At 54.4% G+C, this 19,093-nt stretch overlaps 1 protein-coding gene across 12 annotated transcripts in view; it reads left to right on the forward strand.

Annotated features, from left to right (window-relative positions):
• Window positions 1-19,093, forward strand: part of Dip2a (disco interacting protein 2 homolog A) — a 92,641-nt gene that overhangs the window by 64,726 nt on the left and 8,822 nt on the right. For 7 of the 12 annotated variants that reach the window (XM_078044828.1, XM_078044830.1, XM_078044829.1 and 4 more), the window contains 13 exons: window positions 1,453-1,592; window positions 3,242-3,378; window positions 3,852-3,932; window positions 4,637-4,764; window positions 6,734-6,848; window positions 11,716-11,917; window positions 12,705-12,844; window positions 12,915-12,995; window positions 14,354-14,477; window positions 16,757-16,878; window positions 17,003-17,114; window positions 18,110-18,219; window positions 18,691-18,821. In XM_078044828.1, the coding sequence (XP_077900954.1) occupies window positions 1,453-1,592; window positions 3,242-3,378; window positions 3,852-3,932; window positions 4,637-4,764; window positions 6,734-6,848; window positions 11,716-11,917; window positions 12,705-12,844; window positions 12,915-12,995; window positions 14,354-14,477; window positions 16,757-16,878; window positions 17,003-17,114; window positions 18,110-18,219; window positions 18,691-18,821 (1,623 nt within the window). Of the gene's footprint in view, window positions 1-1,452; window positions 1,593-3,241; window positions 3,379-3,851; window positions 3,933-4,636; window positions 4,769-6,733; window positions 6,849-11,715; window positions 11,918-12,704; window positions 12,845-12,914; window positions 12,996-14,353; window positions 14,478-16,756; window positions 16,879-17,002; window positions 17,115-18,109; window positions 18,220-18,690; window positions 18,822-19,093 lie in introns of those variants that run through there. The other 5 variants (XM_078044831.1, XM_078044833.1, XM_078044835.1 and 2 more) reach the window with 2 other exon arrangements.

Consider the following 19,093-nt stretch of genomic DNA (forward strand, 5'->3'; position numbering starts at 1 on the left):
TTGTTGCCATGGTGGTCTGTGGCAGCATGGTCAGTGGTGCTGGGAGGCCACATACACCTGAGCTCCTGGCTCTGGGCTCCTCCTGTGTCCCGTGTATATGCTACTTTGCTCCTCCTCCTCATGCCCAACCTGCCCAGCAGCTCCTGTGGGCTGCAGGCCGTTACCCACAGCTGAGGGTCTTCATTAGCTTCCTGCTCCAGCACTGTCCTTGCAGAATTACCTCAGTGCAGGCACAGGTGCTCACAGATACCGCCTGTGGAGCAGCCTGTGTCCTAAGGTAGCATTAGAAACCCCTTTGTTCTGGGGTGACTTGTTTCTGTTGGTATATAAACACAGTGGAACATTGCTCAGCGTTAAGAGAATAAAATCATGGCACTTGCAGGTAAATGGGTGAGTTGGAGAGTATCAGGCTAAGTGAAGAAGCCAAACCCCCAAAACCCAAGGCCGAGTGTTTTCTTTGATATGAGGATGCTGACTCATAATGGCGATGGCGGGGCATGGGAGGAACGGAGGGACTCTAGATTGGGCAAAGGGAACGGTCGGGGTGGGAGGGGGCGTGGGGGTAGGAAAGACGGTGGAGTGAGTCAGACATCCTTACCCCAAGTCCATCTATGAAGACACGAATGGTGTGAAAATACTCTGTGTACAACCAGAGACGTGGAAAACTGTGCTCTGTGTGTGCCATGTGAAGTGAGCTGCATTCTGCCCTTATATATTAACAAACTAGAAAAAATAAATGATTTAAAAAAGGAAAAAGCAGTGCCTTTGCCCTTCACACTGGACCCCCTCGTTCCTTTGTTCTGGGAGACCTGTTTCTCTTGAGCTTGTCGTCTTTCCTCCCTGAGCAAGTGCTGTGCTGGCTTCCTCAGGCTCTGCCCAGGCTCTGCCCACTGGTGGCTCCAGTGGCTGGGGTCTCCTGGTGCTCCCGTGGGCAGGCTGTGGGCCGCTCTGCTCAGCCTCTGTGCTGTGTGGGGAGGGGGTGGCGGCTCTGCAGTGTGCAGGTCCAGGCCACCTCGTGGCTCTTCTTGGCTGCTCAAGCGCCCTCATGCATGTGGCCTCAGCCTCTGTGAGCGACTCCAGCAAGCATCCTGAGATCACCCACGTGGAAGCCACGTCACCTTTTTTTTTTTTTAATTGTCAGTAGACCTTTATTTAATTAATTTATTTGCGTATTTATACGTGTTGCTGAGGATCGAACCCAGGGCCTCACACATGCTAGACAAGCACTTTACCACTGAGCTACAGCCCCAGCCCCCTGAGACACCTTCATGTCCTCCCTGGGAAGTCACGGTGCCATTTCTCTGGGATGGAGGCGCATCAGGGCTCTCTGTCCCAGGAGTTTTGAAACAGTCTGATGGTCCCTGGTACCGAGCAGCTGCTTTGCTGTGGTCTGGGGCTGCTGGCCAGGTGGGTGCCATCCCTGAGCCAGCCTGCTGGTGCTCTTATTTCCAGGCCGCCTGACCTGGGGGGACCTCCTCCAAGGAAAGCTGTGCTGTCTATGCATGGCCTGAGCTACGGCGTGGTCAGAGTTGACACTGAGGAGAAGCTGTCTGTCCTCACTGTCCAGGATGTGGGCCAAGTGATGCCTGGAGGTAAGGCCACCAGAGCAGCTGGCCGCTGCAGCCGACACAGGCTGCCTGGGCGGTGCTCTGGAAGCATGTCCACGTCCAGGATGCTCAGACTGCTTTCCATCTGTACAGTGCTTTTCGACCTCTTCCTCCCTTTCTGCTAAGTTGGGGGACGAGGTGAAACACAGCCGTTCTGGTGGCCAGTGAAGTCGACCTGTGGTCATGCTGTGGTGCTCAGTGCTGGCCCGAGCTTCATGCCTCCTGGCCCGGTGCCTGTGCGGAGGCTTGGAGGAGGTCACGCTGGCCAGTGACTTGCTGTCAATATTCCCGAGGGGCACTTGTGAGAGGAGGCTGGTGAGGAGGTATCCCAGAAGTTCCTGTGGCTTCCAGAGAGGCCCCCGTGCCCTCCCACAGAGTTGGCCTGTGGGCCAGAGGCCATGGGAATGTGGGGATCACAGCCCCGTGGCAGTGCAGCAAGCAGGAAGGCGAGCAGCATGTCCAGGGTGCAGTCTCACTGAGGAAGCAGTGTGGAGCCTGGCCCTGGAGGCCCTCGGCGAGTCCCTGGCTCTGAGGTTGCCACCTCTGTGACAGCCTACTGGGGCCCAGAGGCAGCTATCTTGCTCTTTTGGTGATGTCTAGAGGCATCCAGTCACCCTTGTCCCCGTGCTGTCTGCCTGTGTCAGGTTACAGGACGTGCAGGCTACCTGGCATCCTGGCCTGGCTGCAGCCCTCCCTGCAGCCTGTCTGCACAGGCTTGGGCTTCTCAGGTGCAGTGCTGGGAGCTCCAGTGGAGAGCCATGGACAACACCTGACCAGGGGTGAATGCACAGTGCCCCCAGGTGTGGTGTGCACATTCCCCTCCCAGGTGTTGTGTGCACAGTGCTCCCCTAAGTGTTGTGTGCACATCACCCCCTGCCACGTGTGAGTATGCACAGTGCCCCCCAGGTGTGAGTGCACATGCCCCCTCAAGTGTTGTGTGTATGGTGCTCTCCCAGGTGTTGTGTGCGCAGTACTCCCCCTAGGCATTACTCTACTTTCTGGGCCCCTCTGTGGGCCCTGGCTGTGCCCATGTGTGTGGACCGGCCAACGTGAACAGTCCCAGTGATTCTTGTTCTGGCAGTTCCATAGCCTCCCACTGTGTGGCCCCCATGGTGTCCGTGTCCACGGTCGTATGAAGTGGCTTGTGGCAATGTGTGTCTCTGTGCATGTCTGAGCCTGTGGCCTTGGAGCTCCGCCCCAGGCTGGTGAGCCACACTGGCACCTCCTGCACTGTGGCTGTGCCTCCAGCTTCTGTCACCTGAGAGGCCAGTCCTATTGACAGGGCTATTATATTAGCGACCTGCTGTGCTCTGAAGTCACCTCACACTGCCCTTCCTCTGCCTTCTGTTTTTGTGGCGCAGGGAACACAGCCCAGGGCCTCAGGCATGCTCGCACGCACTCACCACAGACCTCATCCTGGCCCTCTACTGCCTGTAACTAGTGTCATGTGACATGGGAAGACTTAATAACTAGGTGGAGTGTGTCTCACACATTTACATCATAAGTCTTACAAGAACTTGTGGTTTCTGTCATGTTTCTGTAACTTCAAATATGGCAGCAGCAAGTAGGGCTTTGTGGGTGATCCGCTTACATAAATTCTTTACTCATGGCCTTGAATGTCTTTCTCTTTTTAGCTAGTGTGTGTGTTGTGAAGGTTGAAGGTACCCCATATCTTTGCAAGACTGATGAAGTTGGAGAGATCTGTGTTAGTTCCAGTGCAACTGGAACAGCATACTACGGATTACCTGGAATCACAAAAAGTGTGTTTGAGGTTTGTGCCTTTTCCTGGTCTTTGTGCTGAAGTCAAGACCCCACTGGTGTTGATGGGGCCCTGGGGTGCAGGGTACCGGAGGCCGCGATTGCTGCTGTAGGTGCACTCTACCCTGAACAGGGGAGGCTGGGACAGCCTGGCCAGCAGGAAGGCCTAGAGAGGCCTCTGCTGAGTTTGCCTCTTTACGACACTCATTGCTCATACTAAGTCTGGTGAGGCCAGCCAGGTATAGCCAGGCACCGGGCAGACGTAGACGTGAGGGCCGCCTGAGCCCTGCTTCAGGAACCGTTCAGGCAAGGGAGGAATCCGACCCATAAAACAGGGCAGGAGGCCAGGGACCTTGGGAGTCCAGGCCGCAGCCTTGCGGTCTCTCACTCCACAAAACACAGGCATTTTCACAGCTCTGTGTTATGGAGGGTGGGGGGTCTCACCTGCCCACCAGTCCACAGCCTGACCTCTCCTGCTCTGTACAGACTGTCCCTGTCACGGTAGGAGGAGCCCCTGTCTCTGAGAGGCCTTTCACCAGGACAGGCCTGCTGGGCTTCATTGGGCCTGTGAGTATGTCCTCTTGAACCAAGATGGCAGTTGGGGTGGACCAGGTGGGGGCAAGGGACACTTCCCCTGAGTTCTGTGTGCCCCAGTTGGTCATGCTGACCGTGCCTACATGTGGTGTTATCTGTGTGCAGGGCTGTCCACACCCCTGTGAGACCAATCTGCAGACCATACGCAGCCTGGGGGTTGCTGGAGGTGGGCCAGGGTGCCAGGTGCATGGGCATGATGCTGCTCTTTACCACTTTGGGTGTCTGAAGTATTTAGATTTGCTTTGTAACGTCTGACCCCACAATTCTCAGCAGGGTGTGGACTCACTCCCTGCTCCCAGGAGACATGAAGGTGTCGTTGCTTGGGGAGGGGAGTGCCACTGTCAGCTCATGGGTCTCTAGAGGCCAGCGTGCTGCTCGGCATGCGCCTTGTGGGGCTCAGTGCCTGTGACAGGATGGTCAGCCCAGGGTATCAGGTCCCACACTCAGGAACCCTGCCTTCAGCCAGTGGCTTCCAGTGTCCTTTACGGGGTTTCACCCACGACCTGAAGCCCTTCGGAGCCTGGCTTACCCCCAGGCCGCCACACCTTCCCAGCAGCTTCCCTCACCCGTAGCCCCTCACCTGTAGCCCTCACCTGCAGCCATTGCTCGCCATAACGCTCTGCACCCTATGTTGAGAGGCACTGGGTTTAGGTGGGGCTGACCACACCCCTCCCTAGGACAACCTGGTCTTCGTCGTGGGCAAGCTCGACGGGCTGATGGTCGTGGGAGTCCGCCGACACAATGCAGATGACGTCGTGGCCACCGCTCTGGCCGTGGAGCCCATGAAGTTTGTCTACAGAGGCAGGTGATGCGCTGCAGACCCTGCGCCGTGGGTTTCAGATCCCCTCCAGTTAACGTTTGGGAAGTCAGTGCAGTGGAAAGAAAGCCAGTAAATCTAGGTTTGCAAAACCTAAGAATTTCTGTATATCAGAAAAACATCACAAAGGAAAATAGAAGTGTTTGCAACAGCGATACCAGAGTTGATGTCTGCACTACCCAAGGAGTTTGTTCACTTCCTTAAGAGAGCCAGGCCCAGGTAGGCATATCATGGGGCAGAGGGCAAGGGTCAGCCAGCCCTGGGCAGGTGAGGAGACAGACCAGGTTCAGCCTCCTCCGACCTTAGAAACGCAGACGGAAAAAGAGAAGCCCACAGTTGACTCCTGTGCAGTGAGACGGGACAGGCGCGATGCCGTTGCTGCCAGGTGACGGTCTGCCTAGCTTCTCTGCATGTGGTGAGGGAGGAACTTAGTGGGTCTCGCTGCGTCTCTGGGAGGGATTCCCTCCAGCTCCTCCTTGTCCTGGAGGAGCCCTTGTCCTCAGGGTCTGTTCAGCTGGCCCCCACTCCAGGTTTTATTCTTCCCAGAGGAGTACCTCTGGCTACTCAGACAAGGTCCCTGTGAGCCAGGCCAAGCCCTGCCCTTGTACCTGAAAGGAGTCGTCAGGGGATTCTGTCAGGTGAACCGCTGGCCCTTCCCTAGGTCGGGTCTAGAGAAGCCCCCCACTCAGAAAGGCCCTCAAGGCAGGCTGTGTGGGCCCCTGTCTGTAGGGAAGCGCAGCCCCAGCCTGGGTGCAAGTGCCTTGCCAACAGCGTGCCCCTCGCGGGGACCCTGTGGGTGCAGGTGTGTGGGAGGATGGCATCAGGTAGCCTCACCTGCTTCTCAGGTGAGCCTGTGCAGCGGCCACCTGAATTGACATAGTGATGCCAGCCAGGTGGTCGGCAGGGGCAGGGAGGCTGTTGGCCCCCAGGGGGCTGAGGAGTACAGGGTCCTAAAGCGAAGCCATAGCCAATGGCCTGTGTGTGCTCTTGGAAAAAGACACACTAGATGGATGAGGACAGCTGGGCAGGGAGGGACACCTGGCAAGCCAGATAAGAAGCTGCTCAGAGTGCAGAGAGAAAGCTCAAAGGCTGCAGGGGTGAGGAGAGGAGGGCCTCGGGTGGTGGCTGTGGGAAGGGGTGCTGGACGGCAGGGCAGGCGGGGCAGGCGCAGGGGCTGCTGTGCCAGGAAGCCAGGCAGACACCTCAGGCAGCACAGGGACCAGCATGGGTTTCAGCGAAGTATGTCTCCCCAGCACGGGAGCCTCAGCGATCTTACCCCAAAACAAGGTGTATCGAGAACACTGTGAGACAAGGCACTAAGAGAAGTGCATTAGGATGTGCTACGGAGAGGCCAGTGAGGGACATACTGGGCCAGGTCTCAGATAGAAGCACCGCGGGGGGTGTCAGGTGTGTGGGTTGGTGTGTGTGGTGCATGTGTGTGTTGCTGTGGTGTGCATGGGATCTGTGCAGAGTGTGTGTGCTGCTAAAGGGCAGAACGAGAACGTGTACCGTAAAAGCTCAGAAGGGACTGCTGCCTCGAGCAGGAGGGGTCTGGTGGGAGACCCGCTTCTCACTGCCCGGGGAAAAGGTAGGAGGAAAGGGCAGCAGGGGAGGAGATGGTGAGATCGCAGAGGCCAGAAGTCGGGCAGGCCCACGCTTGTCTGTCCCAGCGAGCCGACAGGTGAGCCGGTGCAGAGCGGAGCGCCCGGGGTTGAGGGATGCACGAGCTTCTGACCAGGACCTGCACCAGCCAGTGAGGCACCCGCATCAGTGCTGGAACAGGGGCCGGAACAGGGGCCGTGCTGATGCTCCGTGCTGAGGGCTCTCCTGTCATATGCTGGGCCTCTCCCCTGCCCCAAAGAGGCTAGGATGGGTCACTGTGCATTTGCTGACTGTGGTGAGGGCAAAGCACTTGTGCCCTCTGCTGTGTGGTCACTCTTGCCTGGTCCTCCCTCAGGATTGCTGTGTTCTCTGTGACCGTGCTGCATGATGACCGGATTGTCCTGGTGGCTGAGCAGCGGCCCGACGCCTCTGAGGAGGACAGCTTCCAGTGGATGAGCCGCGTGCTGCAGGTGGGTCCTTGGGAAGGGCACCCCGAGGCACTGGGGTGAGTGCCTGCCACAGAGGTCGCAGGACCCCACACTGCAGTGTCATTTCCCTCTTTGACGTCTTTGCAGTACAGTATTCCACAGGTAGCAGGCGTAGACACCTGTGTGGCAGCCCACGTTCCCCTCCCTGGAGGCTGGGTCTTTGTTTCCGTATGAATTTTAGGATTTTCTTTCTAGTTCTGTGAAGAATATTATACAACATTAACATTTTGGTGGGAATTGCATCAAATCTATAGGTTTCTTTTGGCAATATGGCCATTTTAATGGTATTTATTAGGCCTGTTCGTGACCATGGGAGATCTTTCATCTTATGTTCTCTTCTTCTGTTTCTTTTTCCTTGTAGAGATCTTTCACCTATTTGGTTAGATTTATTCCTAGGTTTTTGTTTAGGTTTTTTTTTTTTTTTTTTTGAGGCTATTGTGAATGGAATTATTTTCCTGATTTGTTTCTCATGAGTTTATTATTGGTATACAGGAAAGTTGTTGATTTTTTTTTTTTTTTTTGTATGTTGGTTTTGTATCCTGCTACTTTGATGAATTTGTTAGCTCTAGAATCCTTTGATGGAGTCTTCAGGGTCTTCTGGGCATATTATAATATCTGCCAATAGGGATGATTTAACTTCCTCCTTTCTTATTTATCCCTTTCCTTTCTTTCTTCTCCCTAATTGCTCTGGCTAAAATTTTAACTACTGTAATGAATAGGAATGGTGAGAGCAGACATCCTTATTCATTCCTGATTTAAAGGAAATGCTTTCAGTCTTTCCTCATTCGGTGTAATGTTGGCTGTGGGGTTGTTACATATAGCCTTTGTTATGTTGAGGTAGGTTCTTTCTATCCTTGGTTTCTGTAGGGTTTTTCTCTTGAAGGATGTTGAATTTTGTCAAAGGCTCTTTCTGCATCTGTTAAGATGATTACATGATTTTTGTCCTAACCCTAACCCCAAATAGATAAGACCAGAAAAGAACCTTTCTACTGTGCATTATAGTTAAAATGCCAAAAACGCATATCACAGAAAAAAATTTAAAACTGTAAGAGAGAAAGTCGAACCCGAGAGCCCAGAGGGGCATGCATGGCGTATCTCAAGCTCTGAAAAAAATGACTGCCCATCTAGACTGCTCTGCACAGCAACGATATCCTTCAGAACCAAGGAAGAATCACAGACTGTCGCCACCAAGCAGCACTGCAGAAGGTGCCAGAAAGGATTCTAAAAATAGATGAGGAGGATAAAAGTAACCGGAAGGGCATGGGGAAAAATAAACCTTGTAAGAGTAGAGAAGCAAGTGAAATGAAGAGCAAATTAAATTTCAGAAAGGGAACAAAATGACAAGAAGTAATACACAGCGCTCTAGAAAAACACTGACGTGTATGATCTTTAACCCTCCAGTTACAGGTCGCACATGGTCACTGATATTGGCCAGATCAAGTAGTTGATATTGTGTGCGTGTATTAACATATATCAACAAGTCACACCATTAGGCACAACTAAAATGTGCCCATAAAATATGGAAAAATACACTAAAAAAGACATACAGTGGGAGACTGGATTTAAAAACCTATCTCGAGGGCTGGGGTTGGCTCAGCGGTAGAGCGCTTGCCTAGCACACGTGAGGCACTGGGTTCAATCCTCAGCACCACAGACAAAAATAAATAAAATAAAGTTATCATGTCCATCTACAACTAAAAATATTTAAAAACAAACAAACAAACCTGTCTCTGCTCTGTGTTGTCTACAAGAAGCCCACCTGTGGGCAAGACGTCCGCAGACTGGAAGCGAAAGAAGGAAAACAATATCCCTGTGAATGGAATCTCAAAGCCATGGGAGGAGAGAGAGGATACTACTGTCGACAAAGGAGCCGTCCAAGAAGATGCAGCTGCGTCTTGTGTGTTCAATGACCCAGCTTCATGAAGTGATGCTACTCAACACAAGGGGCAGATAGAACCCAATACAGCACCAATGGCTGACACCAGTGTGCCATCCTCACTAATGGAGGGGCTTTTCTGATGGAAATCAACGCCCTGCAGGATCAGTACTCGTCATCACATGGACTTGGAGACACCTACAGACTACCTCATCCAACAAAAAGTGGACACTTCCTTTTAGTTGCTGAGAGAACTTCCTCCAAAATAGATTATCTATCAGACCACAAAGCAAGTCTTAGCAAATGCAAGGAAAAAGATAAAATAAAAACAACCCCTGAAATAATTGCTTCTATCTTATTGGACCATAAAGAAATGAATTAGAAATTAGCAACAAGAAAAATGATACAAACTGTAGAACACATGGAGCTTGAGTAATATACATCTCAATGATGGCCACCTGGAGAATGTCTGTCTGGTTCTCAAGGCTCAGAAAGTTTCCTGAATCTTAAGTTAGGTCTCTTCGTGTTGCTCTAGAGTTCTTGTACATTTGGGGAATGAGGGGGATGCTCAATCACTGAGCCACATCCCCAGGCCTTTTTATTTTTTATTTAGAGATGATCTCACTAAGTTACTTAGAGCCTTGCTAAGTTGCTGAGGCTGGCCTTGAACTTGTGATCCTTCTGCCTCAGCCTCCCGAGTTGCTGGGATCACAGGCGTGTGCCACCGTGCCTGGCTAGAGTTCTTGTACATTCTACAGAGTTTCTAATTTTTCTTTTTTGCTGTCTCTGTGATCAAGTTGTTTTCTACACCTGAAATTCCATCTTTTGCTTGATCTAGTTTATTGGTGAGACTTTTAACTGTTTTTTTTTTCTTTCATTTTTCTTTTGTAGTTCTCCATGGACAGAATGCCTTTATTTTATTTGTTTATATGGTGCTGGGGATCCAACCCAGTGCCTTATACGTGCTAGGCAATGCTCTGCCATGAGCTACAGACCCAGTCCTTTACTGGGTTTTTATTTGATTATCTGAGCATTCATTTCCAGGGCTTGAGTTTGGCTCCTTTTCATAGTCTCTCTATTGAAATGCTCTTTTGTACCTACTTTGTACCTATTTTGTTTCCCTTTGTGCATTCCTTAGGTATTTTCATTCATTGCTTCAGCAGTTGACTTTGCAGCATCCAGGGTTGTTCCTGGAGGCATCTAGTGCCTTGTTTTCTCAGGCCTCCTATGTTTCTGTGTGGAGCTGTGCATATCTGCTGGGGTGGGCTTCTCCTCCACCTTAAAGTGAGGGTCTTTGTAGTGAGCCGTGCCCTGTGCCCTGTCCTGCCTGGGTTGTTTCTGTGTCCATGCACCCCTACTTAGTTCACAGTACTGGGACGCACCCTGCCTGCCAGGAGGGGGTGGCCAGCTGCAGGAGGTGGCCACCTGGGAATGATAGCATGCTGGGGGGCCACAAACACTAATCAGAGATGTGCACTGCAGCTCCCCTAGTCCAAAGGGCGACGGGGCAGTAATGCCCTACAATAGGCTGGAAAAATCAGTAGAGAAAGTAAAATTAATATTGAACTAGGGACAGAAAGAACGAGCAGCAGAAAAAGGGAAGCAGAAGGGGAGGGAGAGAAAAGCAGCAGCAAGGAGAGAAGGATAAGGAGAGAAGGCAGAAGAATAGAGCCGGGATTCCATTGACACCCCACAGCATCCAGAGGAGCACACGGAGCTGGTCGAGGTGTCAAATAGGCAGGGAAGCTGCAGCCGCAGTGCAGACGGTATTGCCAGTTTGTCAGCTTTCTGTCCCTGTGACGGAAGACCTGACCACTTAGAGGAGGGAAGGTGTATTTTGGCTCAGAGTTTCAGAGGTTTGGTGCATGGTCAGCTGGCCCCAAGACAGACACAGCACGGCAGAAGGGTGTGGCAGAGGAGAGCTGTTGGCTCATGGCAGCCAGGAAGGGGGCCAGGCCAGAGACAGGGCTGGAGCCAGGTGCTGTCCCCAAGACCATGCTCCTGCGGCCATACCACCTGCGTGTGGTTTTCCCCACCTCCCAGTAAATGCAAGTCTTTAATGCGTCAAGTGGACGAGCCGCTGGTGTGGTCCCAGCCCTCATGGCTAGTGTTTTCCCTGGGCACACTGGGGCATCGCCCAGCACGTGAGCTCTTGAGGGACGTTCCAGATCCAAACCGTAACATCAGTGAAAGCTTAAAAAAATCTAATATTGAAGCATCTACAGCTACTCCTTGCTGAGGTATTCAAAATGGAGAGATTCCTTTTTATTGGTACAGGGATTAAACCTAGGGGTGCTTAAACACTGAGCCACATCCCCAGCCCTTTTTTAAATTTTAGTTAGAGAAAGGGTCTTGCTAAACTGCTTAGGGCCTTGCTATGTTGCTGAGGCTGGCTTTGAACTTGAGAGGCTCCTGCCTCATCCTCCCCAGCTGCTGGGATTACAGATGTATAGTGCCATGCCCAGCAAGACAGAGAGGTTTCTTACTGGGCCTTCCAGCTTTGGATTCCACCAGATACCTGGAGGTCTAGTATGTGTCCACCCTTGGCTGTGTGATCCGAGTGTCTCTGGATCCGACCCGTCTCTGGGTGTGACCACACCAGCCATTTCTGCTGGGCTGAGGAGCTCTAGGTTCAGTTCCCACCACACTCAGCCTTAGGCTTTAAAAACTGCCCAGAATCCAGGTACCTGCTCCATCCATTGACCTTGACCTGCCCACCTCTGGCGTAAGCCTGGGTACCTCTGACCTTTCCAGGTGCCTAAAAGCCCTCAGGAGGGTCTGATTGTCTGTCCTGGTTTGAGGTGCTTCTAGGCTATCAGCTGCTCCCCCCTTTTCTGAGTGACCAGGGGCTCTGAGCGTTCCATGAGGAGTCCTGGTGCTGCAGCCCTGGGCCTTGGTTTCCTGTCCAGTGTGGTGTCCCCTGGGCTTCTCCGCCTGGCTGGAGCCCATGCTCAGTGGGCCCTTCCCTTCCAGGCCATCGACAGCATCCACCAGGTGGGTGTGTACTGTCTGGCGCTGGTCCCTGCTAACACCCTGCCCAAGGCTCCCCTCGGGGGGATCCACATCTCTGAAACCAGACAGCGCTTCTTGGGAGGAACCCTGCACCCCTGCAACGTGCTGATGTGCCCTCACACCTGCGTGACCAACCTTCCCAGACCCCGTCAGAAGCAGCCAGGTCAGTCTGCCCAGCAGCCCCATTGTGACTGGGGCCAGCCCTGAAGACCCTGCAGTGGTAGCTGCCACTCCCTGGGGCTGGGCCCAAGGGCCAGAGCCAGCATTTGCCAGTTGCTTAGCACCCTGCCTGCTGGCACTGGGCCAAAGTTGAGGAACTGTGGCCATTTCACCTGTGAGGATAATGGCAAATCCAAGGCCCACACCTGAGCTTCAGATGGCTAGGAGGTGGCTCCCTAGGGACAGAGATGAGGCCCAGAAACAGGCCTGGGCCTTGGGATCTGAGGAGCCTCTTGGCCACCATCATGCCCTGCTACCTGCCCCCAGGCTGCCTTCCACAGCCCTGTACCTGTTCCAGTGGCCGGCTTCATAGGACCTTAGGAGTCTCTCAATGGCCAAGTTGCCCATCCCTGACCTTACGGCTGGCTTAGCTGTTCATGCGATTTGTCATTGCCTTGCTCATGTAGACTTTGAGTGCAAGCCAACTTCTTGGATCACATAGAATGTCACTACATGAATACATGTCACCAGGAAGACTTAGTGTTCAGATTGACACAGAAATGCAGTAAAACGATAAAACATGTTAAGAATTTGGCTGAGGTCAGAGATGTCATATTCTCAGTTTCTCATTGTGCTTTAGTTTATATTTATGAGTGATTCTGTCAATCAGCATAAACCCTTAGCTGGTTTTACAAATACTTGTGTTTTAGAGAAGACTCAAGTCGAATTCAGGTGTGTTTCAGAATAACAAGTGTGAGGGAATTTAGGCTCAGGGTGAGCCTGATTCCCAGCTCCAGCTTCTCCCTGGGAACCACTTCTAGAGGTCGGACCTGCATCCATGATTGTGGGGAACCTGGTGGCTGGCAAGAGAATCGCACAGGCCTCAGGGAGGGAGCTGGCCCACCTGGAGGACAGCGACCAGGCGCGCAAGGTAACGGTGGCTTTGGAGGGGGCCCGAGGCCAGGAGGTCTTGCAGGCGCTGAGCCGGGCCCTCTGTGCAGTTCCTGTTCCTGGCTGACGTGCTGCAGTGGCGAGCGCATACCACTCCTGACCACCCGCTGTTTGTGCTGCTGAACGCCAAGGTGAGACAGGCCACCACATCTGGAACATAGTGGGCCTAAGGCTTTACTCCCTGCTCCTTTGCTTATGAAACCTCATTTCCATGCAGTTCACACAGTAGTATCTTGTATTAAACAAGGAACATTCTCATTAACTTTTTTTTGTGTGTGTGTGAATGTGTGTGGTGCTGGGGACTGGACCCAGGGCCTTTTGCACGTGAGGCAAGCTCTACCAACTGAGCTGCATCCCCAGCTCATTAACTTCACTTTTGAAATCAAGAACAATATACATGTAAACACCCATAAGTTTGTGAACTGAAAGGAAATGTCTGTATTTTCAATCCCAGGCACTCACATTTCCTGTGTCTGTTCACACTGCCCAGTCCTCCTGTGACTGAACCTGCTCCTCTGTGTCTGGTCACTTGTTAGTGTACAGGTGGTGTCTGGGTGGGCGGGAGAGCTATAATGCCACGTCCAGGCGTGACAGGAATACAAGATGCAGAAACACAAGACTCCTGCTCCCCGACGCTGCTTGGCCTGTGTGAAGTCTCCAGCTTTGCATAGGAGGGGCGGGGCGGTTGCTGCTCTCAGAGGACATGGGGCACCTGCTCACTCACAGATGGGTTGGTCTCACGTAATTGTGGGCAGGACACTTTGAGTGACTCTCCCTGCTAGACATGCGTCCTGCAGGAGAGAAGCTATCTTTCCTGGTCGCTTTACCTCTGAGTTCTAAAGTCTGCAGACAGCATGGTTAAGTGTTGGCAGGGTACAGCCATGTGTGGTGAGAACCTAGAGACCAGAGAGGGGGAGTGGAAGTGCTGGGCAGGCTGCAGGCAGGCCAGGGAGTGGGGACTGGCCTGGGGTTCTGCCCTGATAGGGTAGAGCAGCTGGGTGCACTCGTGGTCACAGTGGCTGCTCTGGACTGTAGAAGGGTGACTTTGGGGGCTGGGCACATAACAGCAGTGTGGAGCAGGGAGCAGGTGCCTGGGCGAGTGTGATGTGAGACTGGGGGCATGTGTGTGAAGAGTGGACCCTGGGCTGCTGACCGAAGTCTTGGGTGGTGCTCAAGGGATGAGGAAGCCATGGGGCGTGGTGGGGGGAGGGGCGAGTACAGTGCTGATTAAGCATCCATGTTCTTTTTGGCCTGTTTTTCCGTAAAGCATCAGGTCCCCAGGGACATGCTGCCCTGGGACCCAGGAACCTCCTCTGGTGGTGCAGGTAGAGGCTGTGGCCCTAGGTGGACTAGGCTTTGGGGGCTTCACTCTCACGGGGCCACTCGAGGTGCCTGGCCCCACACTGTAGATAACGGGCACATCTGGTGGCCTGGGTGGTGCCTGTGTGTTTGCACACCAGCATAGTGATGCCCCTGATTGCCTTCCTAGGGCACAGTCACCAGTACTGCCACCTGTGTCCAGTTGCACAAGAGGGCTGAGAGGGTGGCTGCTGCTCTGCTGGAGAAGGGCAGGCTGGACCCTGGGGACCACGTGGCTTTGGTCTACCCCCCAGGTAGGTGCACACTTCCGACCATCCCTCCCGGCCTGCTTAAAGACCCTCTGCCCCACACATGGCCATCCCAGGCTCAGACCACTCCAAGGGCCTCTTGTGGTTGGATGGGACCTCTGACCTGGTGGCTCCAGCTGGCAGGGTGGCAGGTGCTCAGCTCACTTGTGCCTCTCAGTCCAGAACGAGACTGTACCAAGTCTCAGAGCCCAGATTCTGATTATTTAGAACAAAAACAGAGATCTGGAGAGGCCTATGATAGAGTCCCCTGAGATAACTTTCCTCCAGCGCAGGCTAGGGCTGCAGGGTTCCACCCATCTGCTGAGGTCTCTTTCCTCCCCAAGACCCCTGGTTGTTCAGGATGGGAATGTCCTATGGTTGCTCATTGGCTTTATCTACTGAACAATGTGGACACTGCCTGTGTCCCTCACCCCTGCCCAACCCGTGGCACCGAGCCCCTGATTCCTGGTGTCCTGTATGGTCACTGCCATGTGTCCCTGCCCACCTTAGTACTGCCCAGCCTGTGGCACTGAGCCCCTGATTCCTGGTGTCCTGTGTGGTCACTGCCATGTGTCCCTGCCCTCGTCCCTGCCCACTCGCCCCTGCCCAGCCCACAGCATGCTGTGTTGCTCTCTTCATCTGGATGTGGAATATGGCCTGTGGGTGGTAGTAGTGGGGTGAGGATGATGACTGAGGCCTGCAGTTGGCCCTGCTGTGGGTGTGTCTGCTGTTCTTCCTGTTGCCTGTTTGGGCCTTTTTTTTGAGCCGACATTGGAGACAAGGGCCGTGTAAGCTAGGACACCACTCTGGCTACTTTGCTGCATCTCAGCCCCATGTTTTAATGAAAAAAAAGAAAGCTCCTGGTTTTTAATTTGCCTTGAAAGCCTGCCTGGGGGAGAGTGTGGTCTCGGGAAGAGCCCGTGTGCCATCTGTTCCCTCTGTCTGGAGGTGGCGAGCCGGTGTGCTGTCTGTCTCTGGGCTGGCGAGACAGGTCCACATTTTGCACCCTGTTCTCAGTGGCTCAGTGCCATTCAGGAGTGCAGAAGTGGGGTGTAGGGACAGAGTTCCTGCCTTGTGTTTGGGAGTGCAGATGCTTGGCAGGCAGCCCAAGTTCCTGGGCTCAGGAAGAGGACCTCTGGCTAAGTACTTCTCTTGTGGGGCCTCCCCGCGGGGTGCTCTCCTTTATTTTGCTGCCTTGTGCTGAGCTGCTGCCGTGGTCCACTTGAGTTACTAAGGGCCCTGGCAGCTGTCAGCTGGTAACGCCCTCCCTGGCTGGACAGCCAGGTCACTGTCTGTCTCGTGTCCAAGGTTGCATGTGGATGTTGCCTATTCATCTGACTCCAGGAAGGAGTGCCTGCAGCCTGAGAGTGCTGTGGGCTTGTCTCTGATTCCAGGTGCAGGGCTTGGTGCTCTGGGCGCAGGCTGAGGGTGCTGTGGGCTTGTCTGTGATTCCAGGTGCAGGACTTGGTGCTCTGGATGCAGCCTGAGGGTGTTGTGGGCTTGTCTCTGATTCCAGGTGCGGGGCTTGGTGCTCTGGGCGCAGCCTGAGGGTGCTGTGGGCTTGTCTCTGATTCCAGGTGCAGGCAGGGCTTGGTGCTCTGGGCGCAGCCTGAGGGTGCTGTGGGCTTGTCTCTGATTCCAGGTGCAGGGCTTGGTGCTCTGGGCGCAGCCTGAGGGTGCTGTGGGCTTGTCTCTGATTCCAGGTGCAGGGCTTGGTGCTCTGGGCGCAGGGGGCCAGGGCAGGGAATGAGTTCTGTCAGACTAACTCTGGAAGACAGGCGTCAAGCATGGCACAGGTTCCCACAAGCCTTGATTATAGGGAATTTTAAACCTCTAGAGAAGTCGAGAGAGTGGTGGTTGGAACCTCTGGCCTAGTTCGGGTGAGAAGCAGGCAGCCCAGGGCCCGCACCAGTGCCCAGGGCCCAGGAGTGTTGGCATTTGGGTACTGCCCCTCCTGGTTTGGTCGTGTGGAAACCCTGTTACACTGGTGTGTCTCAGCCTCCTCTGAGGGTCAGTGTGTGCAGGCCCTCAGTCCTTCCTGCTTCTGGGGCCCTCCTAGGGCACTACCTAGGCCTCTGTGCACCCCCAGTGCTCCCTGTAGAGTGGCCCCTCCCACTGCCCGGCCCTCAGGGCGAGGGGGCTGACCTGACCACCATGGGCTGCCTCTGTGCCCTTCCATCAGTGCTGGCCTCTATAAATGCTGTGGCCAGACCTCGAAAATTTTTGCAGGGCCTGGCTATGGATACCATGCTCTGGGCCCTCCTGACATCTGCTCATCTTCTCAGGGGTGGACCTCATCGCCGCCTTCTATGGCTGCCTGTACTGTGGCTGTGTGCCTGTTACTGTGCGGCCCCCACACCCCCAGAACCTCGGCACCACGCTGCCCACCGTCAAAATGATCGTGGAGGTGCGTGCTGGGAGGGATACCACAGGCCAGGCTCTCCAGCTCACAGCCTCCTACTGTGGGCAGGGCTGGGCAGGATGCCACAGGCCGAGCTCACCAGTTCACAGCGTCCTCCCTCCTGGTGCAGGTCAGCAAGTCTGCGTGCGTGCTCACCACACAGGCCATCACACGGCTGCTCAAGTCGAAGGAGGCAGCTGCTGCTGTGGACATCAAGACCTGGCCAACCATCCTGGACACTGGTACGCATCCTCAGCAGATGGCTCGTGGACAGACTCCTCTTTGTAGGGTTTCTTCTCCTTTTCATAGGGATCACACTCTTGCCATCCAAAATTAAGTGGTAGGGTGAATGACCAGCTGAAATGGGAGTGGCCCGTGTGGGGCATGTGACCTCCTGTGGAGTGTGCAGCCTGTGAGACCGCAGGACCCCGTCCCAGGTGTGAACTCCCCTTCCCAGGCCCACATGCTGGGGTCTGTACCCTGCTGCCCTGGCTACCCCTACTGCCTGCACAGCAGGTTGGCACTGTCTGAGCCTTCCACCAGCCCCTTGACATTTCCCACTGTGTACCCTGACTCCTTCTGTCCCCATCACTGGAAAGATGCATGGCCGGGAAAGGGCTGGACCCCTCTGCCTGGGCAGCTGGTTCAGCTTGGTGAAGCATGTCTCAGCCTAAGGTGAGACACCCAGCCCAGCAGCACCCTACAGCTCTGCAGTCACTGAGTACAAGCCAGGAGAGGGCCTTCCCTCCCCACTGCAGCCCGTGCCCTCCATGATGCCACCAGAGCTGAAGCCAGGGATTGTGGCTGCCACCTGGCACCATGAGAGACAGGAGGAATCATTTTCAGGGCAGCTGTTGAGGGGTCTGGCCAGAGCCTGTAGCCCAAGGGCTCACTTGCCTGGCCAGGCCTGTGTCGAGGGGCTGCTGCCTCATATGTGTAAGAACTGGGCACAGCAGGCAGAGCCTGGAGCCTGCATGCCTGCTCTTGCTGGTGCTGCAGTTCTGGGCAAGCCCTCAGCCCTGTGGCTTCCTGTGCTGTCCTCGTAGCCTGGCCCCTGCTCCCCTCGCCCCACTTTCCCCTCACCTGCAGTATCTGTGTCAGCGTGGCCTCCAGACGCGGCCTGCTTCTGATGGGTGTGCGCTCTGGGCCTCACAAACACCAATCTCCTCTCTCACCTGTTGAGGCCTCGGCAGAGCACGTGCAGGGACGCTGACCTCACTGTGTCCCTGTTTAACAGATGACATACCAAAAAAGAAGGTGGCTAGCGTGTTCAGACCACCCTCCCCAGATGTGCTGGCCTACTTGGACTTCAGCGTGTCCACCACAGGGATATTAGCAGGAGTAAAGGTGGGTCTTTGGAGAGAACTCCTGTGTGTTTTGCCCCTGGAACCCGCGAGAAGACAGGAAGGGTGGGCGTGTGGCTCAGGCAGATCCTTCTTATCCAGACCGAAGAGCAACAAGCGTTGTGTCTTAAAATCTGTATGGAGCACCAACAAACCCCCAGTGAGAGGGCCTGCAGGTCAAACTTACTTGGATGTCCAGCTTTCTGGCTTATGACTGACCCCAAGGAATGGGGGGCTTTGATGAGTCCATTTCTTCACTAGGAGTGAAGAGCTCAGCCTGGAATCTTTGTTCAAAGACTCCTGTGCCGTTTTCTGGGGGTCTGTCGGGTGTCATGGGGATGGCAGCCAGCCGTCTTGAGGAAGTCAGTGTGAGGTTCTGTAGCTGGGGCTGCAGGCCCTCCTGGCCAGGGGCTCAGTGGACACGGCTGCAGGCCCTCCTCCTTCTCACCATGCGACTGTTTCTTTCCTCCTCCAGATGTCGCACGCAGCCACAAGTGCCCTGTGCCGCTCCATAAAACTGCAGTGTGAGCTCTACCCCTCGCGGCAGATCGCCATCTGCCTGGACCCCTACTGTGGCCTGGGCTTTGCCCTGTGGTGCCTGTGCAGGTGAGTGTGGTCCACTGCTCTGGGCTGCTCTAGGATTTGGCCTCCCGGAGGCTGGAGATGCATGTGAGGGCTTGCTTGGGATGAGGTGATTGGAGTCGGGGTCTAAAACTGAAAGAGTAGAAGCATCTTTCACTAAAGGCAAGCACCATCCACCATCAGAAGCTGGAATAATCTGCCCAACTCCTTCAGATGCTAGAGAGGGGTGCTCTGTCTCCAGAGCTACGAGGCCTCATGGGGCCCAGCTTCTCCTCAAGTGTTTGAAGTAGAGGCCA

Source organism: Ictidomys tridecemlineatus, chromosome 3 (assembly GCF_052094955.1).
Source record: "Ictidomys tridecemlineatus isolate mIctTri1 chromosome 3, mIctTri1.hap1, whole genome shotgun sequence".
Lineage (NCBI taxonomy): Eukaryota > Metazoa > Chordata > Mammalia > Rodentia > Sciuridae > Ictidomys > Ictidomys tridecemlineatus.